Source organism: Hyaena hyaena, unplaced genomic scaffold (genome assembly GCF_003009895.1).
Source record: "Hyaena hyaena isolate Hyena2069 unplaced genomic scaffold, ASM300989v1 scaffold_23, whole genome shotgun sequence".
Lineage (NCBI taxonomy): Eukaryota > Metazoa > Chordata > Mammalia > Carnivora > Hyaenidae > Hyaena > Hyaena hyaena.
Window position 1 is genome coordinate 1,578,824 of NW_024080655.1, and position 19,957 is coordinate 1,598,780.

The 19,957-nt window shown below is 37.0% G+C and overlaps 1 protein-coding gene across 2 annotated transcripts in view; it reads left to right on the plus strand.

Annotated features, from left to right (window-relative positions):
• Positions 1-19,957, plus strand: part of CKAP5 (cytoskeleton associated protein 5) — a 110,920-nt gene that overhangs the window by 57,339 nt on the left and 33,624 nt on the right. For both annotated transcript variants that reach the window (XM_039226747.1, XM_039226748.1), the window contains exons 9-22: positions 3,905-4,009; positions 6,942-7,031; positions 7,144-7,308; positions 7,874-8,002; positions 8,880-9,062; positions 10,485-10,598; positions 10,890-11,000; positions 11,962-12,054; positions 14,479-14,664; positions 15,576-15,670; positions 17,967-18,024; positions 18,114-18,239; positions 18,844-18,983; positions 19,152-19,326. In XM_039226747.1, the coding sequence (XP_039082678.1) occupies positions 3,905-4,009; positions 6,942-7,031; positions 7,144-7,308; positions 7,874-8,002; positions 8,880-9,062; positions 10,485-10,598; positions 10,890-11,000; positions 11,962-12,054; positions 14,479-14,664; positions 15,576-15,670; positions 17,967-18,024; positions 18,114-18,239; positions 18,844-18,983; positions 19,152-19,326 (1,770 nt within the window). The remainder of the gene's footprint in view (positions 1-3,904; positions 4,010-6,941; positions 7,032-7,143; positions 7,309-7,873; positions 8,003-8,879; positions 9,063-10,484; positions 10,599-10,889; positions 11,001-11,961; positions 12,055-14,478; positions 14,665-15,575; positions 15,671-17,966; positions 18,025-18,113; positions 18,240-18,843; positions 18,984-19,151; positions 19,327-19,957) is intronic.

Sequence of the window (19,957 nt, forward strand, 5' to 3'; positions counted from 1 at the left end):
GCACTGTTGGTGGGAATGTAAACTGGTACAGCCCCTCTGGAAAACAGTGTGGAGGTTCCTCAGGAAACTAACAATAGAACTCCCTTATGACCCAGCAATAGCACTGCTAGGAATTTACCCAAGGGATACAGAAATGCTGAGGCATAGGAGCACATGTACCCCAATGTTCATAGCAGCACTCCCAAAACTATTTCTTAAACTGTCTTCTTTGAAGCTGTCACCTAACTTAGCATATTTTGTGGGCTTTTCCTGTTCTCACAAGTTATAGGCTCCTTCATTTATAAGATATCTTCTCCCCTGCCCCTTACTTCCACCTCCCCCCAATAGCTCCTTTGTCTTGTCAATTACCTAAGGAAGTTGGTTAATATATATATATGAATCTTTAGATTAAGATTTGAGTTTTCAAGGTGTTTTTATTATATACTCTATGGACTTGTGTTATTAGACTTTTTTTGGTTTTTCTATATTCCCCCCTCACTGTTTATATTCATCATAGTTTTTTTTTTAAATTTTTTAAATGTTTGTTTTTGACGGAGACAGAGTGAGGGTGGGGGAGGGGCAGAGACAGGGAGACAGAATTTGAAGCAGTCTCCAGGCTCTGAGCACAGAACCCAATGTGGGTCTTGAATCCATAAACCGCAAGATCATGACTTGAGCCTAAGTCAGATGCTTAACTGACTGAGCCACCAAGGCGCCCCCATCATAGTTTTTAAACACAATAATTAAGGTGGATTTCATCCACTTCTCTCTTTGTCAGCAGAATGTTTTTGTTTTGGTTACTGTTAACTAGTGGCTTACACTACTAGTTAAAGATAAATACTAGGTGGTAACTACAGTTGACCCTTGAACAATACAGGTTTGACCTCCATGGGTGTACCTACTTACACATGGATTTTTTTCAATAAGTACAGAAGAGTAATTTAAATGTATTTTCCTTGTGATTTTTTAATAACAATTTCTTTAGCTTTATCGTAAGAATATAGACTATAATACATGTAACACACAAAATATGTGCTAATCAACGATTTATGTTATCAGAAAGGCTTCCAGTCAGTAGTACAGCAGGCTATCAGTAATTAAGTTTGGGGGTAGTCAAAAGTTATATGTGGATTTTTGACTGCATGGGTGGGGGGGGGAGTCAATGCCTCTAATCCTTACATTGTTCAAGGATCAACCGTACTTAAAATCATATTGTAGGCCTAAAATCATATTAAGGGAAAAGTGGCAGCACTTTTAATTATAGGATATTTCCCATTATTTAGGTTAAATTAACATTGTGAGCTAAAGCTTCCTTTCTATAGTGTACAACAGAGTCACAGAGTTTTTTCAAATCTGGAATGGAGTCCCTCCCTGCATATTCTATTTGTCTTAAAAATAAACAGTTCTCTTGGGGCTCCTGGGTGGCTCAGTTGGTTAAGTGGCCGACTTTGGCTCAGGTCATGATCTCGTGGTTTGTGGGTTCGAGTTCCCATCAGGCTCTGTGCTGACAGCCAGCTCAGAGCCTGGAGCCTGTTTCAGATTCTGTATGTCCCTCTCTCTGACCCTCCCCTGCACATGCTGTCTGTCTGTCTCTCTCTCTCTCTCTCTCTCAGAAATAAATAAAACATTAAAAAAATTAAAAAATAAAAAAAGAGTTCTCTACCTTCCTCACTCCCGTTTCCCAGTTTAGAACCCTTGTTTAGTCAGACTCGAATATTTGACAATTAGTGTTGATAGGCAAATAGCATGATCCATTATTCACCTGTAAGTTCATTCAATCCTTTACCATCTTGAACTATAGTAGGTTTACAAGATCCTCTTCAAAATTTTCCATTAGGACCAACCATCAGTGTCTAGGGCTCAGCTCCCACTGGGGTTACTGCTCTAATAGTGGATAAGGAGAGCTTTTCTCCTAAGAATGGGATTGATTAATGGCTGTCTTCTTTTAAGTTATATCCAAATCCCATCCCAGATTCACTGAACTAAGATTTCTTGGAATAGGGTCTGGCATGTTTTTGATGACCGGTCCTGGAACATACATTTAGATGCTAAATCTGAAGTCTAGCGTCTAAGTAATACGTAAGAGTTTTTTTTGGTTAAAAAAATAAAAGGTAATCAGACATTTACAAATGCCGATAGTGAGTTTAATACAGAACTGAAGGGAATGGATTTACAGTAGGTAGAGATTTAATAAAATGTTTATTAAGACCCTGATCTCATTTTCTCATAAGGAAAATGAATTTGTCATTGCATGAGGTTACAGTATGAATATGCTTTGGCAAAGAAAATAAAAGCTTTGGAGTAAAAACAGAACTAGGTTTAAATCACTTCATATCACATTTGCTAGCTCTGACCTTGAGCAAATTAATCTGTATTTAATTTTGAAATCTATAAAATTTGCTAATATTTACAGGGTTTTGGGTGAAAAATTAAATATGGATTATAAAGCACTATAAAATTATGACATCTAATTCGTTTTTAATGTTAATCTTGATTCTTCATCCTTACTCCTCAGCACCTAGGGAGTGCATGTAAGTGTCATTTAGAACTTCCTGGCATGCTGTCCGTTAGGGGTTTAATTCAGGGAATCTGAAAGGAGGCATTCTACTTCTGGAATATCAGATCTTAGAGACTAAATAAAATCCAAAGTGGAATGGAAGCATTACTTCTACTTGGGAAAAAAGTGAAGAGTGAAAAAAACAAGGGTCTGAGACTCTTCAGAATAAAGCAGTCTTTTGGGGCACCTGGGTGGCTCAGTTAGTTAAACGTCCAACTTTGGCTCAGGTCATGATCTCACGGTTTGTTAGTGCAAGCCCTACATTGGGCTCTCTGCTGTCTGCACAGATCCTGCTTTGGATCCTGCCTCTCTCTCTCTCTGTCTCTCTCTGCCTTTCTCTCTCTCTCTCTCTCTCTCTCAAAAATAAACATTTAAAAAATAAATAAAATACAGTAGCTTTTTAACATCCAACTGAATTGAGCAGTATACCACAGTAAAATCTTAGCAGGAAGGCACTCAGGCATAGTCACTATCTTGCTTAATTGACACAGGTGCAGCTACTACCTCTGAGCTTTGATAATGCTGGGTTTCGTGGGGCATAGCGAAGGAGGATGGTAGTATAAATAATCCTGGAGGAGACTCTGCTAAGAAACTAAACACACACTTGATGATCATTAGGTAACTAATGTTGCAGCTGCAAGGGGGTGCCTGCGTGGCTCATTCAGTTAAGTATCCAACTTTTTATTTCAACTCCAGTCATACATGATCTCATGGTTTGTGTCAGCATCTTTCTGCTTGGGATTCTCTCTTTCCCTCACTCTCTGCCCATCCCCTGCTGGTATGAACTCTCTCTCTCTCTGAGAATAAATAGATAAACTTATAAATAAACAAATACATAATAAACAAATAAAGCCAGAAGCTCCCCCAGAGGAATGGTTGCAATAGCATTTGCAATTTAGAGTCCCCATGGACTTCTTAAAGATACCTAGAGCAGTTTCTACTGATGCCCCTAGGGTATAAATATTGGAGCTGCTGCCCTGTGGTATCTTTCCTCTGAGGTACACTGTCTTTTGGCTTTTCCTTCCCCAGAGCAAAGTCAGCAAGCCTCCAGCTTTTCTGCCAGTGTCAGAGTCCCCTCCTGCACATCTGTGCAATGCTGACAGCCCAGACTACCACTGATGGAGAGTTGGGTATTTGAAATTGTGGTTTAATGTGTGTTATTGCTAGAACTTTAAGATAGGAGACTAAACAGAATAAAGGGAAGCCCCCTAATTTGATCTTGTCAGGGAAGAATTTTTCCTCTTTAGTAGGAAACAAAACTGACTATGCATTAGCATAGCAGGGTACAGAGTTCTTTTAAGAATAAATTTTTAGTCCCTTTCTCCAGAGTTGTGACTATTTTGTCATCTTTTTTTCCTACCTCTGTAGGTTGTTGGAAAGGACACCAACGTTATGTTGGTGGCTTTGGCCGCAAAATGTCTTACTGGTCTGGCTGTTGGGCTAAGGAAGAAATTTGGACAATATGCAGGACATGTGAGTAACACTCCTTTTTAGATACAAATCAACATTAACAAGAAAAACAGGCTAGTTTGCTTTATGATCTAAAATAGATCTTTATACTGAAATCCAACTTGACAATAAACTATGAAAGAAAAAAATAAAATAGATCTTTATATATTGGGCAAAGTGAATTTTTCATTAAGTTTTATTTAAATTGAGCATAATTCCTCAAAGCATTACAATAAAGATGTCAGTTATAACTAAATTCATTAGCTTTATATAGAAGATTGGGTATGTGACCTAAATATATTAGTTAACTGAGTTGATTTGCTTATTACTTATTTACTTATTAATCTCCTGTTTTGTTCTTATAAGATTATATGCAGTATAACAGGATGAAATGAAACTGGCGATAACTAGCACGGAGTAAAAATGAAAGTAGGAAAGGTGGTATAAAGCCAGAAGTGAGATGAATACATAAAATGTATTTTATAGCATTTTCCTATTTGAAAAATAATAGTCTACTTATATACTTGAGACATTTTATATAGAATACATTCTTGGTAGTGTATCAGTTTAATTTATTCTAAGAAATCTGACTGAAGACATTTATTAAATATACTCTCTGTGTAAATTTAGAAGCACTCAAGTTTGATAACAGTTTTAATAAATTAAGATGTTTTCTTTAACTGTGGCATTTGTCAGTTGGCCTCTAAATCTGGTCTGAATTACTTCGAATGGTTCAGCATCCTGAAAATTGACCATACTGAACTTTAGGGTTGAACTTGCTAGCCACTTGATGTTCATTTGATTCCCTAGATTGACTTTAGAGGCTCCTTGTAGTTTGTATTTGTGTTGTGAAGTTAATGTCTAACCTCAGTTCTGGTATTTGGAGCTTCCTTACTCATAGCATTGAAAATAATTTCAGAGAACTTAAGACTCTACCAAATAAAAATAAATCATGACTAGCTTGTTACCAGGGAAATTAAAATATGGGCCCATAAAACCCTTAGACATGTAAAACATTAATTGGAATAAAATGATAAGCAATATTTTGTAGCACTCAATAGTATTTAATATGCAATATTTCTGTGTATGTATGCTCTAGTGTGTTGATTAGCTTTTAGTCAGTTTTGTGCTACTAATTAGAATATTTAAAAGAAAGAATATACCTTTGTCTTAGTAATAACTTTTAACCTAGAAAACAACTTTTAAGATACATTTTAGTTTACTAAATCCTAATTGAATGATTACCTGGCCTGGTTTGAATTCTGATTCTGGCTTTGTGACATTTTGTTATGCAGCTTAAAGTCATAAAGCTTATAGTTTGGAGTAACCCCCCTCCCCCCCACCAAAAAACCTATATCGTATATAACATTTGATATCAAGCATGTTAATGGTTCATCTTTTCATATTTTCTTTAGCTATTTATAAGCTATTATTTTGTAAAATATATATAAAAGTGTACTTGAGCTTTATAACCATTAAAACATTTTTTTTTTCAAGTTTATAACTAACTCCTAATATTAAAAAGTCTTTTATATTTCTCCATGGAAACTATATTCCTTCTGGTCTCTATCACTTCTGTGAAATCTTAAAAAAATATGTTTTTGGATGCTTTGAGCTTTGCTATATCTTTTTGACCTTAAAAGACAACTTTGATTTGCCTGTTAACACAGTGCCTGGCACTCAATAGATATATTAGGTATTCAATAAATATTTAATGAATGAGTGATAGTTTATAAGATAAAAATTATAAAACTTCCAACTTTATTGATCTAAACTTAATAATTGCTGTAATTTCAGTTACCATTTCTTTGTCTTTAGTGTTGTGAAGGGGTGGGAGACATCACAGTCCAGTGAAGTATATCAGAATCAGGTGGGGAAGAGAAATTACATACTCTACCTGTTCCCGTATCTTAAATCCACCTAGCTGAGAATCGTTTTGTCTAATAGAGATGGTACTGATAGAAATGGTTATACGGTTGCATTAAGGTGTAGGTGCAGAAAATGTGTTGAGAAACGCTGCTACCGTGGCACAGAATGGGAACCCTTAATTGTTCCAGCATAAGATTCTTGTGCCCTTCAAGAAAGAAAATGACTTTACTTTGTTTTGGTAGCACCAAACATTGTCTTAATAATGGCTTTATTGAGATATGAGTTACATACTATAAAATTCACCCTGTTAAAGTGTACAGTTGAATGGAAAGAGCCTAAGTGTCCATCAACAGATGAATGGATCAAGAAGATGTGGTTTATCTATACCATGGAATACTACATGGCAATGAGAAACAATGAAATCTGGCCATGTGTAGCAACATGGATGGACCTTGAGGGTGTTATGCTGAGCAAAATAAGTCAGGCAGAGAAGGACAAATATCATATGTTTGCACATATAGGAGGATTAGGAGGAACTTGACGGAGGAACAAGCGGGAGAAGAAGGGCGGAAATGGTGGGGGAAAGGGAGAGAGGCAAACCATGAGAGACTCTTGAATGCTGACAAAAACTGAGGACTGATGGATGTGGGGGGGAGGGGGGGATGGGCATGGAGGAGGGCACTTTGGGGATGAGCACTGAGTGTTATGTAGAAACTAATTTGACAATAAACTATTTGTAAAAAAAAAAAAAAAGAAAGAACCACACACACACACAAAAAAAGTGTACAGTTGAGTAGTTTTAATATATTCACAAGGTTGTGTATCACGACTGTCTAATTCCAGGATATTTTCATTGACCCCCAAAAAACCTTTATACCCATTAGCAGTCACTTCCCACTGGCAGCCACTAATCTTCTGTCTGTATAGATTTGACATTTCATGGCATCATTTAAATGGATCATACATATGTGGTCCTTTATGATTGGCTTCTTTGATTTGGCATTTTTTTCAAGGTTCATTCATGTGGCATGTCAGTACCTAATTTTTGTTACCTGCAAAATAATAATCCACCTGTTTACTTTCATAGGTTGTGCCAACCATTTTGGAAAAATTCAAAGAGAAGAAGCCTCAAGTGGTACAAGCCCTGCAGGAGGCAATTGATGCAATCTTCCTTACTGTAAGTTGACAGCAGGAGTTTGCACTTTTGTCTAAAGTAAATTTTGTCAATGTAATATTTTGATTGTTCTTATAGTTGAGAAAAGCTCACTAACCATGTTTTCTTTTTAAAGACCACACTACAGAACATCAGTGAGGATGTTTTAGCAGTAATGGATAATAAAAATCCAACCATCAAGCAGCAGACATCTCTTTTCATTGCAAGAAGCTTCCGCCACTGCACTGCTTCTACCCTGCCAAAGAGCTTGCTGAAGCCCTTTTGTGCTGCTCTACTTAAGGTATAGACTCTTTGATATTAGGGGAATTTTTTATACCTATGGAAGATTTCTTGTCCATATTAATTATGTACAATGACTACTTGGCTTTCAGACTGTAGATTATGGTCTTTTAAGGAACAGATCCTTTGTGGCTTTGGAAACCGAATCCAAATTCTTGTACTCTTTGTGTTCCTGTTCTTAAAGACAGGCACAAGTTAGCTTTATGATTCCACTAACTGCTAAACATTTTGTTTCTTATTTGGCCCATATACTGGTGTTCAGCTGGATCTGGCCAAGCACAGGCATACAATTTGGAGTCTTTGAAGATCATTTGCATGTGAGGCATTTTAAATAGAGAGTAGGAGGAAAAGGAAGCACTTACTTGCTGAATGGATTACCAAAATTTTCCTTAACCCAAAAAGAATTTGTGAAAGAGTAACTGTTAGTTGGCAAGAGGAAAGCTACACATAGCTTCAGTGAACTGTAAAAAGTAAATTCTTTATCCAGCAGTCATCAGTCTGAATTAAAATCAGTAATATCTAAAATATCTTGTATTAAGATCAATTTGCTTCCTTCCGGACCACAGCATATCAATGATTCTGCTCCTGAAGTGAGAGATGCTGCATTTGAAGCATTGGGAACTGCTTTGAAAGTGGTGGGTGAGAAAGCAGTAAATCCATTCTTGGCTGATGTGGACAAACTCAAGCTTGATAAGGTAGGTTAGTGATAGATTATAATGAAATTGGACAACAGTCTTATGATTGTTCTATGATTTTGTGCATTATGATTTTGTTTTGATTTTGTTCTATTTCATGAAGACAAAAATGCTTTATGTGCATTTTGATTATGATTTTGTGCATTATGATTTTGTTTTGATTTTGTCTGTTCTATTTCATGAAGACAAAAATGCTGATATCAGCTTGTGAGATTTATTTCATTTGCCACTGGTGGTTCAGACCTGGAGTGTGAAAACAGCTTCTGAGGATTTAAATTTCATCTTAAGCTATAGTGGTGATATTTGTAGAGATAGCTTTCAAATTATAAAAATAAATAGAGTTGGGTAATCTGTCCATAGAGGAGGTGAAAAGAATATTTTAAGATAAATTTGTTTCTAATACCTGAAAAATTACTTTTCTAAATATGAATGTTTTCTATCATCAAAAATGAGTTGTTGGGATGCCTGAGTGGCTCAGTCCAACTGGGTTGGCCATCCGACTTCGGCTCAGGTCATGATCTCACAGTTCATGGGTTCAAGCCCCACGTCAGGCTCTGTGCTGACAGCTAGCTCAGAGCCTGGAGCCTGCTTTGGATTCTGTGTCTCCCTCTCTCTCTGACCCTCCCCTGCTCATCCTGCCTCTCTCTCTCTCAGAAATAAACGTTACAAAAGTTTTTCAAAAAATGGGTTGTTGAATGTTTATTATAATTCGAATTTGTGTAGAAATAAAATGTAAGAAAGTAGATAATTTATTTTCGCTTAAGCAAACTTTCTTAATTCTCGTATAGTTGTGGTTTAGATAACTTATTAAGAAATAATGTAGTGATTATATTTCAAAGTTGGGCTTAATGATGTTCATTTCAATTTCATTCTCTAGATCAAAGAATGTTCAGAAAAAGTAGAGCTGGTACATGGTAAGAAAGCTGGAGCTGCAGCAGACAAGAAAGAATTCAAGCCTGTTCCTGGAAGGAGTGCTGCCTCAGGGGCTGCAGGAGATAAGGACACAAAGGACATTTCAGCACCCAAGCCAGGACCCTTAAAAAAGGCACCTGCTACTAAGGTTAATAGAGGACTTGGAAAATAATGGTTCGTTCACAAGTAGAATTTAGTAAGACAGGATCAGAATCTCAGACTCATGGTTGTCCTTCCAATATGTTCATTTGAGAAATGAAGTCATTACCACATTTAAAATATAGCAGAACATCCATCAATACCTTAAAAGCTCAGATTATGTTCAAGGAAACATTGGTTTCAGAAGAAGTCTGGATGTTGAAGATAATCTGACCTTCTGTCATTTTATCTTCTTTTTAGGTTTGGGGCATTGTTTAACAAATAGCAAAATAGAAGGAATGATGTAGACAGTGATATGTGTTACCATGTTAATGTTATTGCCGTTGCTTGTGTGCCTTTTAATAAACTGCTATTTTCTTCTGACCTTTCAAAACTGGAGTAAAATAATCAAGATATTTAAGTACAGTATTAGTAGATAGAAGCCAGTGGATACACATAATAAAAAGTGTGACCAACTGAAGTTTATTCCAGGATTATAAGGATGGTTCAATATTAATATTAAAAAACTTAACTAAATTCAGAGATCAAAAGAAATCTAATTTCAGACTTTGAAAAAGGAATATAGTAAATTTCAACATATCTTCATGATAAACATTCTTAACTACATACAAATGGATGAATTCTTTGACATGATTAAATATCTATAAATAGAGCTATAGATAGCAGTACACCTAGCAAACCAAAAGTCAGCATCACACTTCATAGTGATGAAATACTAGAAATATTACTGTTAAAGTGAGGAATAAAGCAAATAATGCCTGCTGGTACCATTATTGTTTAATAATTTTCTACAATTTAATATTAAGAAGGAAAAGGCAAAGTTATAATTTTTGTAGATCCTATGATTATATACTTAGAAAATACAAGTAGGTCAACTAAACTGTTAAAACAATAAAAAGATTCAGTGAGGTGGCCATCTTCAACATAGTTAAGCCACTTACTGCCATAGTCATAACAACCACTTTATTCCTTCAAAATTAGGTGGTTCTACAGTAAATAGAGTAAATATATTTTTCTGTTATTGGGATGCCTTGTGATGAAGTATGGGGTAAATGTTGGAAGTTAGAAACTGTCTTTTACTAATGTAGGGAAAATTTAAAGGCATTTAAAGACATCAAATATTAATTCTCAAATAAATCTGTAAGTGCCGTAAAATTCCAGTCCATTTTCATTTCATTTACCTCCTTAGCTCATTCTGAATTAAAGTCTGCAGATTTCTCCATGAATGGTCTTCAGGAGATCTGTCTGCCCTTGAAAGTGCTAAGTTGTATGGGCACAAAAATACAGGGGTTTTTGGTTGGTTGAGTGGGCCCTCATTTTAATTAATTTTCAGAGAGTCTCTGGCCCCAAAATGCTTAAGAACCGCTGTTCTAAATCCTTAAGTGGTTTAATTTTTTTAAATTACTTTTAGGCTGGTGGGCCACCTAAGAAGGGGAAGCCAGCTGCATCAGGAGGTGCAGGGGGCACTGGAACCAAGAACAAGAAAGGAGTGGAGACCAAAGAAATAGTGGAGCCTGAGCTTTCGGTCAGTATGCTGCAGGATGCCTCAAACTCAGAAAACCATGGAAAGTCAATTCCTATGAGAAGATTTGGGTCCTTTGCTGAGTTCTACAATATCTAGTTAATCAATATTTTTCACCTCAGTGAAACTGTGCCTTAGATGACCTTCCTTCCCCTTTATGGTAGTAGAGTAGAAGCCTCAGGTACTGTAGCATACTTATGAGAGTGTTCAGGTAGTTTGGCTTGCAGTGTTTTTACATTCTTGCCATCCATTTCCTTAAGCAATTCTTAATTTTAATGTTTTTGTATCTTATAGATAGAAGTATGTGAAGAAAAAGCTTCAGCTGTCCTTCCTGCTACCTGTATACAGCTTCTAGACAGCAGTAACTGGAAGGAAAGGCTGGCCTGTATGGAAGAGTTCCAGAAGGTTGGTGCATGGGGATGAGTTGAGTGTGAAAGAACATTATATAGAAGTGATGAAATTAACAAAGTAGTTGTCCTAATTGCTGTGCTTTATAAACAGTGAACATGCTTCAGGGTGTTAACTAAAGGTGCGTGGGGGGCAAAGGGGTGGGGAGGAACTGGTTTTTTAGCTCCATAGTGTATATCTTTTAACATCTGCTTTCTATGGCTTCTATAAGCTCATGACTTAGTACATACTCAAGAAAATTAGGTTTATTCTGAATTATAAGATGTAGGTGAATTTTAACATTATGGTATTTGTTCCTTAAACTTACTTGGCAGACAGATCACTCCACTTAAATCACCCCTCTTCCCTTTCTCTGCTTTCCTCTTTGTTGTCATGACTCTTGGAAGAACAGACATTATTCCTTGGTGTGAGAAGCTCCTTTCAGAAATCTGTGTTGGAAAGGAGCATGGAAGTTCCTTTTGACATATACGCTATGATTCTAATGAGGAGGGTGTGGAGAAACCACAAGAGCACTGGGATTTGAGGCAGGAGCCCTGGCTTTCAGGCCACCATGTGCCATGCATCAGGTTTAGACCTGAGTTTGTGCATCTTTGAAATCTAATACTTAACCACTTATAACCTATCCTACTTTGCTATATATTTTTAGGAAAATAAGTCAAAATATGTATAAGCAGTTTCTGCCTCGCGCTAGGCAAATGAGAACTGTTACTGTTATATTCCTTGGACCAAATTCTCTATGAAATCCTAAAATGTGGAGGGAAAAGAGTTTCATAGGTATTAATATAACAACTGTACATCACATATCCAACTTAAAAGCATAACAAGCTATCTGAGTTCCCTCCATAACCCTCGTTGCTTCCATTCTATCTCCTTCAAGTCACCTACTTGACTTCGGTAGGTGCCATTTCCCTGACTAATAATTAATCCCTTAACTCTGATTCTCTTCTTTTACTTCAAGGCTGTTGAACTAATGGATCGAACTGAAATGCCATGCCAGGCATTAGTGAGGATGCTGGCCAAGAAACCTGGATGGAAAGAAACCAATTTTCAGGTAATTTTTAACTGGAGATTTTAATATCTTTTGTTGATGTAATTTCCATCATATCATCTATGGAATACGGATAATATTGGTAATGATTTTTAGCTTTTCTTTTTTTTTTCATATCACTCAGCCAATGTGTCATCTAGCTTTAAATGTAAACAATGGATTATGTGCATTTTGATTAAACATATTAACTATACCTTTGTGTAATTGGGAGTTTATATATATGGAAATATGATCTATATTGTTCATGTAATTTATGTATGTATAAATTTTTCTCCTCATTAGTTAGGCCTAGAAGCCTCCTAATCTTCACATAGGCAAGGGAGGAATAAACAGTGAGACAAGTTACTTATTTGTTTGGATAAAAGATAAATGGTCTTTAAATTACCAGTGAAAATTTGCCTCATAATTTAATGTATTAACTGATAATAGAGATGAAATTTTGCAGTGCTGTTATTTAAAGAGTTGGTGTAAAGGGAGGTTTTGGAAAGTGACATAGGAAGGAAACAGAGAAAAGTTTCCTTTTTCTAGATATTCATAGACCTTGTGGGAAACAAAAGTTTGAAATATATCAGGTTTATTTCTGGCATCCCGCTCATCTCTTTTTTGCTTCTTTTTGCCACCCCTTGTTCCCTCTTTAGGATCCTTGGCTCCCTCACACACTCTGTTCCCTTAGCACTGTTACTGCACCTCAGCCATGCCGTTCAGCTCCACAAGCCTTCTTCTGCTAAGAGGTTCTCACACTGGCCTCCTCCCCCACACACCATGTTTAAAGCCCCTCTTTATGCAGCTGCTTACATAGGTGAAAGAAGCATACTCGATTTGAACTTCTACCTTCCCATGTGTTAGATCCACAACAAAGGATAATTTTTGTATATGTATTTTTCTTTATAACAATTTTATTGAGGGAGTATAAAACTCACCGTTTTAAAGTGTATAATGTAGCAGTTCTTAGTATATTTGCAGAGTTCTGCAACTCCTACCACTCTGTAACTTTAGGATATTTTCATCACTACAGAGAGAAACCCCATACCCATCAGCAGTCACCCTTCCTCCCCAAATCCCCCTCAACACCCACAGTCCCTGGCAACTATTACTCTGCTTTCTGTCTCTATCTATTACTTCTCATGGACATTTCATAGAATGAAGTATCTTTTACTTAGCATAATCTTTTCAAGGTTTGCCCATATGGAACTATGTATCAGCTCTACATTCTTTTTTATGGCTGAGTAATATTCCATTGTATGGGTATAGAACATTTTATTTATCCATTTGTGTTGCTGCCACATTTTGGATATGTCTGTGAACATTCCATATACAAATTTTGTGTGAGCACATTTTTTATTCTCTTGGATATATACCTAGAAGTAGAATTGCTGGGTCATATGGTAACTGTGTTTAACTTTTTAAAGAACTGCCAAATGGTTGTTTAATGTGATTTCACCATTTTGTATTCATACCAGCAGTGCAAGAGAATTCTAATTCCTTACATCCTCATCAACTCCTGTTATTTAAATATTCAAACAGGATAGAGGGAGATACCTATGGGCAAAGGCGCCTCAAGTGCCACGCATCTGCCGCCATCACATTAACATCTTTAAATTGTTTTTACAGCTTCTTCATTGTTCTACTACACGTTCTTTAAATCTCTCAAGTTCTGTTGTGTGTGGTGTGTGCATGAGGGTTGTAGTTTTTTGTGGGTAACACTAGTAGGAAGTCTGAGTTATATGGTTAGTATGGTCATTTATTATGTATTTCAAGATGTGTATTCAGTACTCTTCCAAATAATCATGAGAGGAGAATAGAGAAATTAATTTTTTCAATTCATAAACTTTTCATGTACTAACATTGTTAATATTTTGAAACATTGAGTTCTTTGGGTTTTTTTGTCTCTTGGCTCTCAGCTACTTTAATTTTTTTCATGTATATTTTTAAATTTATTTTGAGAGAGAAAGAGCATGAATGAGGAAGGAGCAGAGAGAGAGGGGGAGAGAGAATCCCAAGCAGGCTCCCCTGTCAGTGCAGTCGACTCGGGGTTTAAACTAAGAAACTGTGAGTTCATGACCTGAGCTGAGAGCAAGAGTTGGATGCCCAGCCGACTGAGCCACCCAAGTGTCCCAGCTACTTTTATTGATAACAAGGATAAAAATTATTTTGCTTCTTTGTTTAAAAGTATTGTTTGTAGAGGCGCTTAGCTGGCTTAGTCAATGAGACTAAGAGCATGAGACTCTTGATCTCAGGGTCTTGAGTTTAAGCCTCATGCTGAACACAGAAATTACTATAAAAATAAATAAAATAAATTTGTCATTTTTAGTTTGGTGATGTTCTTAGTTGTCCCTGTGTTATAACCTGTATTTCAGGTTGCTGTAAAAATAAGTAAGTCGATGTCTTTGGCTTACTCATAGCTTTATGATGCTTATCCTTGTTCAGGTGATGCAGATGAAGCTTCACATAGTTGCTTTGATTGCCCAGAAGGGGAATTTTTCCAAAACTTCAGCTCAGATTGTCTTGGATGGCCTTGTGGACAAGATTGGAGATGTGAAGTGTGGGAACAATGCAAAAGAAGCTATGACAGCAATAGCCGAAGCTTGCATGTTGCCATGGACAGCGGAACAGGTTAGTGACCGATCTCTTTCCCCAGCTTTTCCCCCCATTTTAATTTAAGGTTACTAATTAAAGTATAGTTCTTTTCTTCTCAAGTCAAACCATTTTATATTCTGCATTTTTATCCTTTAATAATAATATACCATTGCCTGATAATTAGGATTTATTTTGGCCAAGAATGTTCTATTATAAAATTAGAGGGGCGCCTGGGTGGCTCAGTCTGTTGAGCATTCTGCTTTGGCTCAGGTCATAGTCTTGCTGTTTCTGAGTTCGAGCCCCACGTCAGGCTCTGTGCTGACAGCTCAGAGCCTGGAGCCTGTTTCAGATTCTGTGTCTCCCTCTCTCTCTGCCCCTCTCCCGCCTGTAGTCTGCTTCTCTCTCTCTCTCTCTCTCTCTCTCTCTCTCCCCCCTCTCTCTCGAATAAATAAACATTAAAAAAAAAAAGAAAGAAAGAAAGAAAGTAATTTTCTCTTAAGTCATTATAATCTGGAGTGATCACTAAGGAAAAGTTGTAAAGTCCAGAATGCTTTTAATACTCCTGTCACAGGGGCGCCTGGGTGGCTCAGTCAGTTAAGCATCTAACTCTTGATTTTTGGCTCAGATTATGATCTCACAGCTGTGAGATAGAGCCCCGCATCAGGCTCCATGCCTGCTTAAGACTTTCTCTCTCTGCCCCTCCCCTGCTCACTCACACTCTCCCTCCCTCCCTCTCACTCTCTCTCTCTCAAAAAAAAAAAAGATATACTGTCACTTACCTCATTTTCTTGTGTAAGTTAAATATTTCATTCCTAAGGCATTCTTGCAGTTCTGTCAGCATTGGAAAAGCCAGTCTTAATCTACTTTTGCCTTAATGCCATACTATATTTCTGTGAGAAACATAACAAAAAAACACGTATTTGTTTTTGTTTTTTCTCTCACTCCAGGTTATGTCAATGGCTTTCTCACAGAAGAATCCCAAGAATCAGTCAGAAACTCTGAATTGGCTATCAAATGCAATAAAAGAATTTGGTTTTTCTGGGTAAGTCAGAAAGAAATGAAGTACAAAATAATTAAATATTTTGCTAATCTCTAACTGATGATTCTATTTGTTCTAGCTATCTCTATTTCTGAGAAGCCAGAGCTTTTCACATCCTCTAACTTTAGAGTTCTCTAAGTTACTTACCTAACTTATTTGCATTTGAACACATTTGTTTATTTAACAAAATTTTATAGAGCTTACTTTCTGCCAGACACTTTCTTCTTTTTTCTTTTAATGTTTTATTTATTTACTTTGAGAGAGAGAGCTTGAGTAGGGGGAGGGGGGCAGAGAGGGGAGAGAGAATCCCCAGCAGGTCTGTGCTGTTAGCACAGAGCCAGATGTGGGGCTCTATCCCCCAAACTGAGATCGTGACCTGGGCTGAAATCAAGTACTGGACACTTAACTGACTGAGCCACCCAGGTGCCCTGATGCCAGGCACTTTCTAAATAATTCCTTTAATTTCATTCTCATAAAAACTACTCAAGTGAGATATTATTGTTCCCATTTTATACTTGTGGAGATTGGGGCACAGGAAGCGTAAGTAATCTGTCCAAGTTCAGAAGTGGGAAAGCCGAGATTTGAATCCAGGCATTCTGTCCAAGAGAGAACTGCTATACTATGCAGCCTTTCTTTGTGCCATGCTGCTTTTTACAACATACCTCTTAATGTCTCACAAAGTATTTTTCTACGTTCTACCAAATGAAGAATTACTACTCTCAAAGTTATCAATCTGGTGTCATTCAAGCAAAGGCTTATGTGTCAGTATCTATAGTTGAGGGTATTGTTAAGATCCCTTCTCAATTGTATAATTTTTGATGTAAAACTAATCTCTTGGCGTAGCATAAAAGCCAACTGAATATTTCCTTTTTTTCATTTGTCCATGGTCTTTCTTTTATTCAATAACTACATGTTGAACACTTAGGGAGTTTCATTTGTTTTAGGCCCTGGGAATTCATTATGGTTAAGATTAAATACTTGTTTTCATAAGACTTATATTTCAGTAAGAGCAGATGACGATATGCAGTAAAAAGAATATCAGGAGGTACAAGGGCAGTGGAATAAAAATAAAGGATAAGAAGTTAGGTAGTATCACCTTGGAGTGGTTGGGATGGTCCTTCCTAAGAAAACGACACTTGAGCAGAGACCATTAGGACCTGAGGTGGCTAGCTATGACAGTCTGGGAAAAGATCATTCTAGACTAAAAGAACAACAATTGCAAAAGCCCTGTGGTAGGAGCATGTGTGATATATTTAAAAGTAGCAAGGAGTGATTGTTCTTCAGTATGTAGCTGAAGGGGAATGAGTTGGGTGGTAGGAAGTAGGAGGAGACAAGATGGAAGAAAGAACAGGGCCAGGTTACTTAGGGCCTCAACATTTTGAATAAGTTGGAAACCATTAGATGGTTTTGAGCAAAAGAGTAATAGGATCATTTGGATTCTAGTCAGAACAGATAATGAGACTCAAGGAGACTAATCAGTAAACTATTGGAATAATTCTGTCAGGAAAATATAGTATCTTGGACATAGTTTGTAGAGATGGAAGTCATAGGAGTCAGAATATATTTGAAAGAACTGAACAGGATATTGAGTATAGGAGAGAGAGGAGTCAGGATGGCCTGAGCAAAGGGAAGAATGATATAGTTCTTTGCTGAGGTAGGGAAAGCTGTGGGAAGAATAGGATTTGGGTTTAGGGTGTGGACAGGAGTTTTGACCTTGATAGATGTGTCACACCTACTTTAAAAAAAAAAAAAAGATATGTGACACCTACTAGACATTCAAATGAAAATGTTAACAAAGGCTGTATGGATATATGAATAGAGTTCAGGAGAGAGGTCATCGCTGGGATTTAGGAGTAATGAGCATATAGACGGTATTTAATGCTGACTTTAAATGAGTGTAGAAAGAAAATAAGTGAGACTTGGGGACGTAGCCAAAAGGAGCCAGTCCTAGAGTCTGGCTTTATAAAACTCTGCTGAGTAGGGGTGCCAACGTGGCTCAGTTGGTTAGGCATCTGATTCTTGATCTTGGTTTAGGTCATGATCTCATGGGTTGTGAGTTCAAGCCCTGCATCAGGCTCTGTGCTGACAGTGAGGAGCCTGCTTGGGATTCTCTTTCTCCTCCTCCCTCTGCCCCTCCCCAGCTTGTGCACATGAGCATGCATGCATTCTCTCTCTCTCTCTCTCTCTCTCTCTCTCTCTCCAAAATAAATAAATAAATAACAATAAATAAATAAAAAACTCTTTTTGAGTATTTTGAGGGTTTCATTTGTTTTTTAATTCTAAATGTTGTTTCTTTTAGGTTGAATGTGAAAGCGTTCATTAGCAATGTGAAGACAGCTCTTGCTGCCACAAACCCAGTGAGTAAAAACCAGCATATATAGGAACATTGCAGCCATCCTTGTGGTTCTGTTCTCATTTAGAAAGTTCTTTTTGTTCTGTCTGCCAGGCTGTGAGGACTTCTGCCATCACCCTGCTTGGTGTGATGTATCTGTATGTTGGTCCCTCTTTGCGAATGTTCTTTGAGGATGAGAAGCCTGCCCTCCTGTCCCAGATAGATGCAGAATTTGAGAAGGTAAAGATTCCAAAAATGAATAGTCCATTGGTAGACCTGAGAATGCTCATATTAGTTAAGTTTAAGCTTTTAGCCCTTTGGAATGAAGAATACATCTGTATTTATTTTTATGTGCATAAAGTATCCCTGGGAAGAGTTTGGAAGAAATTGATGGCTTTGTCTGTGAGGCAGACAACTGGATGGCTGTGGTATAGGAGGGGAGATTTTCCTCTTTAGGCCTTTTGTACCTTTGGATATCAAACATTTTGAATATATTGCGTATTGAGAAGTCATATTAACATTTAAAATAATTTTAAATAAAAAAAGAAATTTGACCTTCCTTGAACAAACTTTTTAATTGAAATTGCTGAGTTTGGGCAGACTTGCTCTGTATTTCTTGGGCATACAAGTCAAAAGACAGCTTGAGACAGATTCTAATAGGTTTGCATAAAAATGCCTTTTGCCACATAGTCTCAAATTTGGAATCTAGGAATTAAAATACATACTGTGTAAATACTAAGTAGTATGAAGGAATAGGAATGTTTGACATAGCCCCATTCTCTAACGTGTTTGCTGTCATACCCTTCATCAAGTTCATTGGCCTCACTGATTTGTTTGTGTGTAGATGCAAGGACAGAGCCCACCTGCTCCAACCAGAGGGATTTCCAAACATAGCATAAGTGGGACGGATGAAGGAGAAGATGGAGATGAACCAGATGACGTGGGCAACGATGTTGTGGATCTTTTGCCAAGGACAGAAATCAGGTAGGTTTGTTGCAAAAGGTTTATTGGATTTTTGTAGCTTTTTTTGTTTGTTTGTTTTTTTAAGTGAATTCTTAATGGTACCTTGTCTTTCTCAGTCAAGAGTACTTCTGTGACATCATTATTTCTTTAGGAGTCTGGAATTAAGGATTCTGTCCTCTGCTTTTTCAGTGATAAAATCACTTCAGAGTTGGTGTCTAAGATTGGTGACAAGAATTGGAAGATCAGGAAAGAAGGTCTAGATGAAGTGGCAGGTATTATCAATGAAGCAAAATTTATCCAGCCGAATATAGGTGAACTGCCAACTGCCTTGAAGGGTCGACTCAATGATTCAAATAAAATCTTGGTATGTAGAACATATACCTGTTCTTTTTCTCTCCCTCCCTTCTTCTCTGAAGGAAGTCCCTTTTTAATAACCTTCATCTGCAAAAAAATGAGTGGTCACTTTATTTACTTTGAACTAGAAACAGCTTCCTTTAATCTCTTAAGTGTGCCTCAAGATAGGTTGATAGACATCAGGGTTATTAATCAAATTTCCATGAATCTCATATTTGCTTTCATAGGACTCTAATATTAAATATCTTTATATGAAACTGCTTGTAATACATATAAACATGATTAATGTCTAATTTTTAAATTTGGATTTTTATGTCAGGATTTTCTTAAACTAGGCTTTACCTTTAAAATTATAAGGCACTAGGGGAGCCTGGGTGGCTCAGTTGATTGGGCATCCAACTTCGGCTCAGGTAATGATCTTGCGGTTCATGGGTTTGAGCCCTGCATCAGGCTCTGTACTGATAGTTTGGAACCTGGAGCCTGCTTTGGATTCTGTCCCTCTCTCTCTCTGGCCCTCCCCTGCTTACACCTGCGGCCTCTCTCTCTCTCTCAAAAATAAATAAAAACATTAAAAATTTTTTAAAAATTATAAAGCACTATCCTCTCTGGTCTAAAATTCTTTTTTTTTTTTTTTTTTTTTT